Source organism: Rhinoraja longicauda, chromosome 9 (genome assembly GCF_053455715.1).
Source record: "Rhinoraja longicauda isolate Sanriku21f chromosome 9, sRhiLon1.1, whole genome shotgun sequence".
Taxonomy (NCBI): Eukaryota; Metazoa; Chordata; class Chondrichthyes; order Rajiformes; family Arhynchobatidae; genus Rhinoraja; species Rhinoraja longicauda.
Genome location: NC_135961.1, coordinates 35,848,287 through 35,861,957, shown reverse-complemented (window position 1 = coordinate 35,861,957; position 13,671 = coordinate 35,848,287). Strand labels below are relative to the sequence as shown.

The window sequence follows — 13,671 nt, the reverse complement described above, 5'->3', positions numbered from 1 at the left end:
GTTTGTAGGCAAATTGGTTTGGTAAAATTGTAAATTGTCCCTCGTGTGTGTACAATAATGTTAATAGACAATAGACGCAGGAGTAGGCCATTCAGCCCTTCGAGCCAGCACCGCCATTCAATGCGATCATGGCTGATTACTCTCAATCAGTACCCCGTTCCTGCCTTCTCCCCATACCCCCTCACTCCGCTATCCTTAAGAGCTCTATCCAGCTCTCTCTTGAAAGCATCCAACGAACTGGCCTCCACTGCCTTCTGAGGCAGAGAATTCCACACCTTCACCACTCTCTGACTGAAAAAGTTCTTCCTCATCTCCGTTCTAAATGGCCTACCCCTTATTCTTAAATGTATTAAATGTACGTTCTCCCTGTGACCACGTGGGTTTCCTCTGAGTGCTCTGGTTTTCTCCCACATTCCAAAGATATGCGGGTTTGTTGGTTAATCGGCCTCTCTAAATTGTCCCTAGCGTGTAGGGAATGGATGAGAAAGTGGGATAACGCAGCACTAGTGTGAGCGGGTGATTGATGGACAACATGGACTTGATAGGCTGAAGGGCCTGTTTTGTGTTACATCTTTTAATCAGTTTAATCAATTAAAGCTTGAAGTCTTAATATTGTTTTATTTCAATGGCTCAGTGGTGCTTTATTGTCACATGTACCTAGGTTCAGCGAACTTCCATTTTTGTATGATATTCAGTCAAAATCGTGCTATACGCAAGTACAATCATTCTGAAGTACAAGAGTGTAGGATCAATAGGTTACACTGAGACAATACACAAGAGTCGCCAGGTTCCTGGTGCCATTTTGATTGCTTTTGGCGAACACATTTTGTTTCATTGTGCTTGTTGTCATTCAATTCAATTGCATGAATGGTGTATGAGCAATGCAAGGACTGGAGAGTACCTCTTCTGTTTGCAAACTTGATTTGCAACTATTTGGTGATTATAATTTGTCTCATGTTAATAGTACACTAACCCTTTTTGGTTAATGACTGAGACCAGTGACCTGTTGAGAAACTCTCACCTATCTTGTTTGCTTGTCTGGGATATGGCACAGAGCATTTGTTTCCCCTTAGTACTCCAGTCTTGAAAGAGCATTAAAGTCATAACTGATGCTAAAAGCTGGACAACTCTGAAGGTGTAAATATCTCTTGGCAAAGTAAATTGATATTGAAAATCCATTTTGCAGATTATTGAGAACAATCCAGCTTTATTGAGTTCAGTTCAATAATTAATGGCTACGTTTGCCTTTTATATTTCATGTTGGAAAGGCAAATTGCAATTCTGATTTTAAACAACACTCTTGATTTCTCAATTCGCTTCGTCTATGTGGGCAGCTCGTTTGCAAATATTGTACTGAAGGTGTCTGTTTCGTCCTTAGGAGACCTACATTGAGATCCAAACGGAACATTTGCCCCAGCTGTTGGTGCGGATGGTGTCTGCCCTGCCCGGCCACCTGCAGGCTTTGTGCCTCTCTGAGCTTACCGACTGTCTCAAGCTGTGCTCTAAGATACTGAGCAAAGTACAACCGCCCTTGCTGTCACCTGGGGCAGAGAACAGACTACATTACCCAGGACACTCCAGCTTTGCCCAACAGGCGGAAGAGAAAAAGGTAAACTTTGTCGCCAGATTAGCTACTGTTTTTATTGCGTTTTATTTGTATGCAATGTTGAAACAGTTATCTTTAATCAAACTTTTCTGTCTACCCCATATGACCTTTACTGTTTCCCATATAACCCCCGCTCTCTGTCACCTCTCCTGGGCTTGCACCTATTTCATCTCCTCTTCCATCTACATTCCTTCCTCTAGCTTCCCAATTTGCAATTCATCAATTATTTTGTCTCACACCTTTTCACCTCTGTCCAAATCTTCCTAGCAAATAACCCTCCTCACTGTGTCAGCCTGCTAGGCTTCATTTATTTTGATTATTTCATTATTCAGATACAGGTGTCGTGGACAAAGCCAACATTTATTGCCATTCTGTAATAGTCCTCCATCTGCCTTCCCAAATCACCTCAGTCCCTCTGGTGAGAATGACCCCTCAATCTTGTTGGGCAGGAACTTCCAGGATTTAGACCCAGTGATGAAGAAGGACTGGTGATAAATTTCGAAGTCAGGGGAATGTGCAGCTTTTGGGGAAATCCACACTCATTCCATCACCAACTAGAGAGCGTTGCTGGCTACCATCTACCTCATTGGACTATCTTTAACTGGACTTTTCTGGACTCTTTGTTGGACTAAACATTATTCCCTTTATCCTGTGTCTGCACATTGTGGATGGCTCGATTGTAATCATGCATTGCCTTTCTGCTGACTGGTTAGCACACAACAAAAGCTTTTCACTAAACTTAATTTTGTTTTAAATTTGTGATACCAATACCCTCATAATACAGTGTTGTCAGATTGAATTAAGAACAGAATTAAATGGTCAGTCATCTCTCTATTTACTGATCTTTGCTCCTTAATTGCCTGAGTGAGAGCACACACAAACTGGAGGAGAAGTACCTCATATTCTGCTTAGGTTGCTTACAACCTAACAGTATAAAGAGTGAATTCTCCAATTTTAGGTAACTAACCCCCCCTTATATTTATATATATTTTCATTCCCCCTCTCTTCCCTGTGCCCCACCTGGATTCACACCCATTTCTCCCCTTCCAACTATATTCCTTCCTCTGGCTTCAAAATTCGCACCCCATCTATCCTTATATCACACCTTTTGTTATTTCATCTCTGGCCTTTGTCCAGTCCTCTGCCTATCAACCCCCCCCCCCCCCCCCCCCCTCCTCCAACATCTGTATCTACCTATCACTCCCCAGATTTGTCCTGATCCTCCAATCTTGCAGCTTTCTGCTCCACCACCACAATCAGTTTAACGAAGGGTCTTGACCCAAATCATCACCTATCCATGTTCTCCAGAAATGCTGCCTGACCCGCTGAGTTACTCCAGCACTTTGTGTCTTTTTTCATCATTCCCTGATGTACAAATGTCATTTAAGTGAATAGAACGCAAACACAGTTTTTCACTGTACCTCTGCACACGTGACAACTTACGAATAATAAACCCTACCTTACATTACCATCGACCCAGCTTCAATCCTGACTAGGAGTGTTGTCTGCGTGGAGTTTGCATGTTCTTCCTGTGACCCCGTGGGTTTTCCTCCAGTTGCTCTGGTTTCCCCCCACATCCTAAAGTTATGTGGATTTTCAGGTTAATTGGTCACTGTAAAATTGCCCCCAATAGGAATTGGAAGTGTGGGAAGTGGATGAGAAAGATACATAGATCTAGTATGAAGGTGTGTTTGATGGTTGGTGTCGACCCGAAGGGCTTCTTTCCAAGCTGAATCTCTAAACTAAACTAAACAGCATCCCTCCCATTGATCTGTAACCTTATTTGTGTGGTTGGCGTATCTCACCATGGTCTCACTTTACTCCAAAAATGAGGTGTCAAAATATGAAAATTTCACTGATCCGGCTCTGATAATTTTCCTGATAGTTTTCATGCTATCCATTTCTTTGTCCAGGCTTCATCAGCCGGCCTTGGGACTTCTGGTGACGTGTTTGAAGACGGGGAAAACCCTCCAAGTAGCCAGTCGTCGGAGAGTGGATTCACAGAGTTTGTGCAGTACCAAGCGGACAAGACCGATGACCTTGACAAGGTTCTGGTTGAGGGCCAGGTTTCTGGGTCAGTGCCACAGGGCAGCACTTCGTCAGAGACCGAAACTGCTTCCACTGTTGGTTCTGAGGACACTGTGGTCTCATGTTCCACGTCGCAGGAGGATAAAGTGGCCGTGGCGACCTCTACTCAGAAGACGACAATGCAGTATTGTTTGGAATACTTTGAGCAGTTTTTGACCCAACTGATTACCCTCTACATTATTCCCAGTGAAACGGTTTGCCAGGCATTTGCAACAGATTTCCACAAGGATCCATGTAGAGTGAGAAGCCAGACTAATGACCAAGACCTTGCTGGCAAAGGTGATGCAACATTTCCAGTGACAGAACCACATCTGGGCTCCAAGGAACATCATCAGTCCTTCGCTGCTGCATGCCAACTTTTCTTTGAGTGCTCCAGCTTTCCTGTTTACATTGCAGAAGGAAGTCAGGCCTCTTCACCTCATAGTAATAAGTCAGAAATGGGTAAGTTTTCCTGCATGCATCTCAAGTTAGACAATGCTTTTATGCTGCTTATTATGTGATCCTCACTGTTAATACAGGTACTGCACTTTATGCGTGTTTGACCAATGCGTTTTTGAAATATAGCACGCTTGTTCATTTAATGCCAAAGCTTGATTTACGTTCTTGTATTTTTGGAATAACGTGCTCAAATTTACGGCTTACAGCATAGTCACAGCCCAGACCATCACGCACGCAGCCAAAGCTTTTCACTGTACCTCAGAACATTTGACAATAAACTAAACTAATGTTTAATTTAGTATGTTTGGGAAGAAACTGCAGATGCTGGTTTAAACCGAAGATAGACACAAAAAGCTTTCCCTTGACTCTCCGTCTGAAGAAGGGTCCCGATCCAAAGCGTCACCTATTCCTTTTTTCCAGAGATGCTGTCTGACCCGCTGAGCTACTTCAGCTTTTTCTGTCTATCGAATGTTTAATTTACCTGTTTTTGAATTATGCATTACTTTTCAAGCCCCACATCAAGTACGAAGTACCTGTACAAGCATAAACCTTATGTACCCGCTATAAGATTGGTGCCATATTGTAGGGCTATGGTAATCTGTAGGAGCTGAGGGGAGCAAGAGGGAGATGAGAGGGGCAAGAGGGAGATGAGAGGGGCAAGAGGGAGATGAGAGGGGCAAGAGGGAGATGAGAGGAGCAAGAGGGAGATGAGAGGGGCAAGTGGGAGATGAGAGGGGCAAGTGGGAGATGAGAGGGGCAAGTGGGAGATAAGAGGGGCAAGTGGGAGATGAGAGGGGCAAGAGGGAGATGAGAGGGGCAAGTGGGAGATGAGAGGGGCAAGTGGGAGATGGGAGGGGCAAATAGGATGAATCATTTTTTGCTATTTCTCTGCTGTTGATTCAATGTTTGTGACAGCACAATGTTTTGACTGTTGTCTGTTCTCGTTTGTGTAGATTGTGCACAGGTAAAACCGCCGGTCTGGCTCCAGACTCTGATGACCGCCTGCTGCTTTGCCAGTGACTTCAGCATTCAGAGTATTGCCATTTCTCTGGTGCTTGACCTGGTTGGACTTGCACAGTCCATTGCTGTGGTGACTGGAGAAAGCTTAAACAGCCTTGAATCAGCACAGCCTCGGAGTCCCAACCAAGGCACAGTGGCGGTGGTCATCATGCCTCCACTAACGCTGGGACACCTCAAGTTTATGGTTCAAAAGACGGAGTTCTTCAAGGTGAGTCTGTCTTTAAAGATCTCGACCTGTGAATGATGAAGACTCTCTGCCTCATATCTATTGGAATGCGTCTGTTTAGTTTAGAGATACAGCGTGGAAACAGGCCCTTTTACCAACTGAGTGCGCGCTAACCAGCAATCACCCGTACACTAGCTCTATTCTACACAATAAGGACAATTGACAGAAGCCAATTAACCTACAAACTTGTATGTGTTTGGAATGTGGGAGGAAAAAATGGAGCACCGGGAGAAAACCCACGCGGTCATAGGGAGAGTGTACAAACTCCACACAGTCAGTACCCGCACTCAGGATCGAACCTGTGTCTCTGTCGCTGTAAGGCAGCAACTCTACCGCTGCACCACAGTGCCGCCCAGCAATACCAGGAACTAAATTATAATCTTAAAACATTATGTTTTGACAAAAATTCTTGCACATAACCTTTTTTCAGAGTGAAAATGTCAAACGTTAGAGCACATAGCTATAGGGTGAGAGGGGAAAGTTTAATGGCGATGTGTGAGTGTGCAACATTTTCACACAGAGAGTGGTGGGGGCCTGGATCGCATTGCAAGGGGTGGTGGTGGAGGCAGACAATAGACAATAGGTGCAGGAGGAGGCCATTCGGCCCTTCGAGCCAGCACCGCCATTCAATGTGATCATGGCTGATCATTCTTAATCAGTACCCCGTTCCTGCCTTCTCCCCATAACCCCTGACTCCGCTATCCTTAAGAGCTCTATCCAGCTCTCTCTTGAATGTATTCAGAGAATTGGCCTCCACTGCCTTCTGAGGCAGAGAATTCCACAGATTCACAACTCTCTGACTGAAAAAGTTTTTCATCATCTCAGTTCTAAATGGCCTACCCCTTATTCTTAAACTGTGGCCCCTTGTTCTGGACTCCCCCAACATTGGGAACATGTTTCCTGCCTCTAACGTGTCCAACCCCTTAATAATCTTATATGTTTCGATAAGATCTCCTCTCATCCTTCTAAATTCCAGTGTATACAAGCCTAGTCGCTCCAGTCTTTCAACATATGAAAGTCCCGCCTTTCCGGGAATTAACCTAGTAAACCTACGTTGCACGACCTCAATAGCAAATAGATATTATAGTGGTGTGTAAATGGCTTTTAGATAGGCAGACATAAGCGCAGGGAACAGAAAGATATGGATCATTTACAGGCAGATGAGATCAGCTTAACGACATCATGATTGGCATAAACATTGTGGGCAGAGGGGGCCATTCCTGTTCTGTAATGTTCAATGATCTAGTGCAAGAGGTGATAAAGTGTTCTGAGGTCGGGTTAGGGTTGTGTAGGTTGGTTCAAGAACCTGATAGTTATAGGATGGTAACTTTCTGAAGTTGTCGGTGTGGGACCTAACCAACTAGAATGGGAAAATGTTTACTTCAGTTTAGAGATACAGTGTGGAAACAGGCCCTTCAGCCCACCGAGTCCATGCCAACCAGTGATCACCCCGTACACTAGTTCTATTCTACACACTTGGGATAAATTACAGAAGCCAATTAACTTACAAACCTGCACATCGTTGGAATGTGGGAGGAAACCGGAGCAACCGGAGAAAACCCACATGGTCACAGGGAGAATGTTCAAACTCCATACAGACAGCACCTGTAGTCAGGATCTAACCCAGATCTGTGGCGCTATAAGGCAGCAACTCTACCGCTACGCGCACCGTCTTTGCCTGAAATTTCTAAAAGTATAACCTAAAATTAAGAAAGTGAAATTAATATATTGTATCATCCATGGTGGAATGTCAGTATTAAATTGATAGCAAGTCTAAATGCTGCACAGTTTATCAATTAACAATTAAATTGGCATTGACTTTGTTTTTTTTTCCCCCTTAAGCAAGTGGCAGTGACACTTTGGAACCAGCTTGGGGAAAAAACGCCCCAATATTATCAGAGGAGCGTTGAACTGTTTTATCAGCTGCATAATCTCGTTCCATCCTCCAGCGTGTGCGAAGATGTCATAAGTCAGCAACTGCTCAACAAAGACAAGGTATGGGGTTGCCTAAGTTAGTTTAAAGGTACAACGTAGAAACAGGCCCTTTGGCCCACTGAGTCCACACCGACCAGCAATCTACACTAGTACACTAGTTCGATCCTACACAATAGGGACAATTTACAGAACCCAATTAACCTACAAATGTTGCATGTCCTTGCAATGTGGGAGTAAAGCGGAGCGTCCGGAGAAAACCCACGCGGTCACAGGGAGAACGTGCAAACTCCGTACAGACAGTACCCGTAGTCAGGGTCGAATTCGGGTCTCTGGCGCTGTAAGGCAGCAACTCTACCACTGCCGCCCTGTCATATAAGGTTTAGACAGTATATCTGAGATAATTCTGCAGCCACTGGCACTGAGGGAGATCACTGCTGTCACATTTGATCTTCACAGCAAAAGGGCATACCTTTAGAGGAGATGAGGAGGAATTTCTTCAGTCGGAAGGGGGTGAATCTGTGGAATTCATTGCCACATGGCTGTGGAGGCAGTCATTGGGTATTTTTAAGGTGGAGATTGACAGATTCTTGATTGGTACAAGAGTCAGGGGCTATGGGGAGAAGGCAGGTGAATGGGGTTGAGGGGGAATGATAGATCAGCCATGATTGAATGGCGGAGTAGACTTGATGGGCCTATAACTAATGAACCTCTAAATCCACAGCTGGAGTGACATAGTGACTCTTTTCATGCAAAGTCATGTGAAGTTGCGAATGGCAGGCAGGAGTTTTAGACACCAGATATATCTGTGTGCCTTGCTGATATGGGTAAAAATGAAGTATCCTGGGGCCTGCAGCATGTGTTGGGCCTGTTGTGGATGAATGCAAGAACAACGTGTGGTTGAGATCCTACGTGAACATGGGCATGATTTGAGGTAGCACCTTCCTAACGGAAGCAACAACAAGGAGAGGGGAAGGCGGGGGCGGATAGGAGGAGGCGGGTGGGGTAGGGTGAGGGAGAGTGAGTGGTGGGGAGAGGGAGAGGCAGGGAGAGGGGAGGGGAGACGGGGGAGAGCAGGAAACGGGGAGAGGTGGAGGTAGAGACAGGTGGGAGGGAGATGGAGAGGTGGGGGAGAGGGAGAGGCGGAGAGAGGTTTGCTCTATAACACAGGTGCAAGAAACCTGATTAAATTAACCAAAATTACTCCCTTACAATAAACATTCTGTTCCTTCCTACACGTCTTCGATTGTATTGTTTGCAACACCCAGAAAACATATTAAAACTCATTTTAGGGGCAGCACAGTGGTGCAGCAGTAGGGTTGCTGCCTTACAGCACAATAGACCGGGGTTTGATCCTGACTACGGATGCAGTCTGCGCGGAGCTTGTACGTTCCCCCTGTGACCATGTAGGTTTTCTCCAGGTGTTCCAGTTTCCTCGTGCATTTCAAAGACGTACAGGTTTGTAGGTTAATTGGTTTCTGTAAAATTGTAAATCACTACCTACACTATAAAATGTAAACTTTAAATCACTACCTTTGAGGATATACTAGCAACAACTATTTACATAGAGCCTTTAACTTAATGGACTTTTATCCAGGGAAGAGGCATGAAGAACCATAGGGCACAGGGTTATGGTGAGAAGGGCAAGATTTAATAGGAAGCTGAGGCGCAAGTATTTCACTCAGAGGGTGGTGGGTGTATGGTATTTGAGGCAAATACTGTAACAATATTTAAAAGACATGCACAGCGACGTGGATAGGAAAGGTTTATAAGGATATGGACCAAATGCAGACAAATGGGACTAGCTTAGATGGGACATCTGGAATGCATGGACGAGTTTGGGCGAAGGAGCATGTCTCCTTGCTGTATGACTATAAAGAGCCTGTCCCACTTAGGCGATTTTAAGGCGACTGCCGGCGACTAGGCTGTTGCCGAGCGTTCTCCGGGGTGTCGCGGGTATGATTGTGAGGGGTCTTCAATGAATTGTAGCGGATCTCGGCGCGTCGTGGAAAAATTTTCCAGGTAGAAATTTCTCAGCGACAGCTGGCTTGTCGTCAGGTAGCGTAGCTTATTACGGGCGCTGTCGCATGCTGTCCCCAGGTTTGCTAGATTGTCGCAGATGCATTTAGAAGCACATAATATTAAATTAAGAAAAGGCATTTGAAGATACCAGAAGATAGTTTTGTTTAACCAATTTATTTACCGTCAGGACATTTGACAGGTAGATTGGAGGCGACAGTTTGACGGTCAGGTAAGCCTGGGAATTTCGCGATGTTTCTGAAGACGGTGTAAACTCTTAGCCAGGTGCTAGTTTCACAAAAAAAAGAAACTTGCATCGACCTGACTCGGCATTGTCGTGGGGTAAAATAAAATTTTGCCGATCTGCTACGACTAAAAACAGTCACCGGCAGTCACCTTAAAAATCGCGTAACTGGAACAGGCCCTTAACTGAGTAAAGTGTCACATGGTTTTTCATAGCAGCAATGCCAGTAATTTTTGTCAAGCCCCCATTAGGGCGAACGTTTGGTCAAGGAAGAAGGTTTATAGAAGCATTTTATAGGAGAGTTGGAGATGTGTTGAGGCTTTGAAAGATGAAGGCTCAGACACCAATGTGGAGCAATTAAAATTCAGGATACTGAAGAGGACAGATCTCCAGATTTATTCAACGAGTTCTTTATAGCTGGTTCCAAATGAGGTTATATTTCCCCCTTTATTTCCCAGCTTACCTGCCAGGCATTTCCTCCTTGTGCTTGAGTAAAAATTGAACCAAAACTGAGCATCGTGTTATTGCAACTGCATGCGGTTTTAACTTTTTCTTTTATTATAGAAAATACGAATGGAAGCGCACTTAAAATTTTCAGTGCTGTGGCACATTACTCGGGATCTTCTCATCAATAAGCCTTCTTCCTTTAAACGCACTTTTGACAGGTCAGTGATTTTATAAGCCCTGTGTTATTGTGGTGGAATAATATTTTTAAACACAAAAATAGATAACCTAGGTTTTCAATCAAATTCATCTTTGGAAGGATACATGAATACAAGATGCAATTTCTAAATAGAGCCGGAGAGCTGTATAACACAGAGTTTTTTTACCCAGAGTAGGGGAATCAAGAACCAGAGGAGACAGTTTTAAGGTCGAGGGGAAAAATTTAATAGGAACCTGAGGGACAACTTTTTCACACAGAGGGTGGTGGGTATTTGGAATGAACTGTCAGAGAAGGAAGTTGGGGCAGGTACAATAAGGACATTTACATGAACAGGTACATGGATGGGAAAGATTTAGAAGGATATGGGCAAGCACAGACAAATGGGATTAGCTTAGATGAGGCATCTTGGTCAGCAAGGACGAGTTTGTTGAAGGGCCTGTTTCTGTGCTGTATGACTCTATGACTTAATGAATTGAATCCCAGCCTGCCTATCCTTTCCCAAAAACTCAGTCCATCAACTCCTGGCAAAATTCTGGGCACAGACGCAGCGGTAGAGTTGCTGCCTCACAGTGCCAGAGACTCGGGTTCGACCTTGACCTTGGGTGCTGTCTGTATGGAGTTTGTATGTGTACGTTGGTTGGCGTGGACTCGGTTGGCCAAAGGGCCTGTTTCCATACTGTATCTCGAAACTAAACACCCGCCCATTCTAGTTAGTTAGGTCCCACACCACCAGCTTCAGGAACAGCTACCTTCCAGGTTCTTGAACCAACCTACACAACCCTAATCCTACCTCAACAACAGTACATTTCTTACCACATCTTGCACTTGAACATTGAACATAGAACAGTACAGCACAGGAAAGGCCCTAGTATATGGATGATTGATGGTCGGCACAGACTCGGTGGGCTGAAAGGCTTGTTTCCAAGCTGTATAACTAAAACATGGCATTTGCCAAGCAGTGCTTACATTTAGTATAGGAAGGAAATGCAGATGTGTAGGAAAAAAATGTGTCGGAGATGCAACACCTGTCCCTTTACCTCCCCCCCTTGACTCCATCCAAGGACCCAAACAGTCTTTCCAGGTGAGGCAGAGGTTCACCTGCACCTCCTCCAATCTCATCTATTGTATCCGCTGTTCCAGATGCCAACTTCTCTACATCGGTGAGACCAAACACAGGCTCGGCGATCGTTTCGCTCAATGCCTTCGCTCAGTCCGCCTTAACCAACCTGATCTCCTGGTGGCTCAGCACTTTAACTCCCCCTCCCTTTCCCAGTCTGACCTTTCTGTCATGGGCCTCCTCCAGTGTCATAGTGAGGCCCAGCGCAAATCGGAAGAACAGCATCTCATATTTCGCTTGGGCAGTTTACACCCCAGCGGGATGAACATTGACTTCTCTAACCAGATAGTTCCTCTGTCCCTCTCTTTTCCCTCCCCCTTCCCAGTTCTCCCACCAGTTTTCCTGTCTCCTACTACATCCTATCTTTGTACCGCCCCCTCCCCTGACATCAGTCTGAAGAAGGGTCTCGACCCGAAAAGTCACCCAATCCTTCTCTCCAGAGATGCGGTCTGATCCGCTGAGTTACTCCAGCATTTTGTGTCTACCTTCAAGGAAATGCAGATGCTTTGTTACACAAAATGCTGGAGTAACTCAGCTGGTCAGTCTGCATCTCTGGAGAAAAAAAACAGGCTTACATTTACAGTTGTGTTTTGCAGATCTCTTTCCATAATGCTCGATAGCCTGAACAGCATGGATGGTTCCATTTGTTCAGTGGCTCAGGCATGGCTGAATCAGGTCATCCAGAGACATGACATTGCAAGAATCCTTGAGCCACTCCTGCTGCTGCTCCTCCACCCAAAAACCCAGCGCATCTCTGTGCAACGGATGCAAATGGAGTGGCACGTCACTAAACCCAAGAACACTCCTGTGGAAGATGGAGATAATTACTCAGGAGGAATCAATACGGTTGATAGTGAGTGTCCTTTTAATGAGTATTGTGAGATGATGTCTAGTCATTAATCTATTTTGAATTTTTATTTAATTCACAGATTGTTAAAATATTGAGAAGGAGAAACAAGATGCTGGAGTTATGATCAGCCATGATTCAATGGTGGAGTAGACTTGATGGGCCGAATGGCCAAATTCTTCTCCTATGACTTATGAACTTATGAGTGAGCATGTTCTTGTGCTGTACTGTTTTATGTTCTATGTAAGGAGGACTTTTGATTACATAATAAAACATTTAAAACTCAATTATTAATATTTTAATTAAAACACAAAACGATGGAGTATGTCAACGGGTCAGGTACTATCTTAGTTTCTCCGCTTAGTATCTTAGTTTAGTTTGATTTAGATATACTGTGTGGAAATAGGTCCTTTGGTCCACCGAGTCCATGCCAACCAATAATTGCCCATACCCTAGTTCTATCCTACACACTAGGGACAATTGACGGAAGGCAATTAACCTACAAACCTGCACGTCTCATGATGTGGGAGGAGAAATGAGCAACCGGACAAAATCCACGCTGTCACAGCGAGAACGTACAAACTCCGCTGAGGATTGAACCCGGGTCTCTGCCACGTAAGGCAGCAGTTCTACTGCTGCACCACCGTGTCTCCCTGTGGAGGGAAATGGACAGGTGGCGATTTGGGTCTGAAGAAGGGTCCTGACCCGAAACGTGAATCTGAAGATGGGTCCCAACCTAAAATGACACCTATCCATGTTCTCCAGAGATGCTGCCTGACCCTCTGAGTTACTCCAGCGCTTTGTGTTTTTATTAAAATGTATTGATCATTGAGTTTTAATTCTTTTATTATGTAATCTAAAGTCCCTTATTTATAGAACATAAAACAGTACAGCACAAGAACATGCCCTTAGGCTCAAGATAACTTAATCCCCTCTGCTTCCATGTGATCCATATCCCTGCATTCCCTGGATATCTGTGTACTTATCTTTTAAATGCCACTACCGCATCTGCCTCCACTGCCACCTCGAGCTGTGCATTCCAGGCACCCAATGCACTCTGTGTAAAAAAAAAAAAAACATGTCCCACACATCTCCTTTCAACTTTGCCTCTCTCACCTTAAAGCTATGCCCACTAGTCTTTAAGAATTTTGCCCTGGGAAAAAGGACTATAATTATCGCTTTCATAATTTTATATACTTTTTTTAATCAAATCTCCCCTTAACCTCTGGAGTTCCAGAGAAAACAATCCAAGTTTGTCCAACCTATCCCTGTAGCTAATACCCTCAAATCCAGGCAGCATTCCTGCCTTAAACCCTCCTCTGAACTAGTCTTCCCATCTCCGTTAACCAACACCTGCACAGCCTTTTAAGTGCTAATTATTTTAAGTGATAATAATAACGGGGAAAAAAATTCAGATATTTGGAACATTTTTTTCCCAGTTGATACCAAAGTCGACAATTGAATATTTTT

General features: G+C 44.5%; 1 protein-coding gene across 2 annotated transcripts in view; it reads left to right on the top strand.

The window, feature by feature from the left end:
• Positions 1-13,671, top strand: part of dop1a (DOP1 leucine zipper like protein A) — a 122,871-nt gene that overhangs the window by 57,271 nt on the left and 51,929 nt on the right. For both annotated transcript variants that reach the window (XM_078405137.1, XM_078405136.1), the window contains exons 14-19: positions 1,379-1,609; positions 3,520-4,135; positions 5,086-5,360; positions 7,221-7,373; positions 10,138-10,238; positions 11,951-12,207. In XM_078405137.1, coding sequence (XP_078261263.1) covers positions 1,379-1,609; positions 3,520-4,135; positions 5,086-5,360; positions 7,221-7,373; positions 10,138-10,238; positions 11,951-12,207 — 1,633 coding nt within the window. The remainder of the gene's footprint in view (positions 1-1,378; positions 1,610-3,519; positions 4,136-5,085; positions 5,361-7,220; positions 7,374-10,137; positions 10,239-11,950; positions 12,208-13,671) is intronic.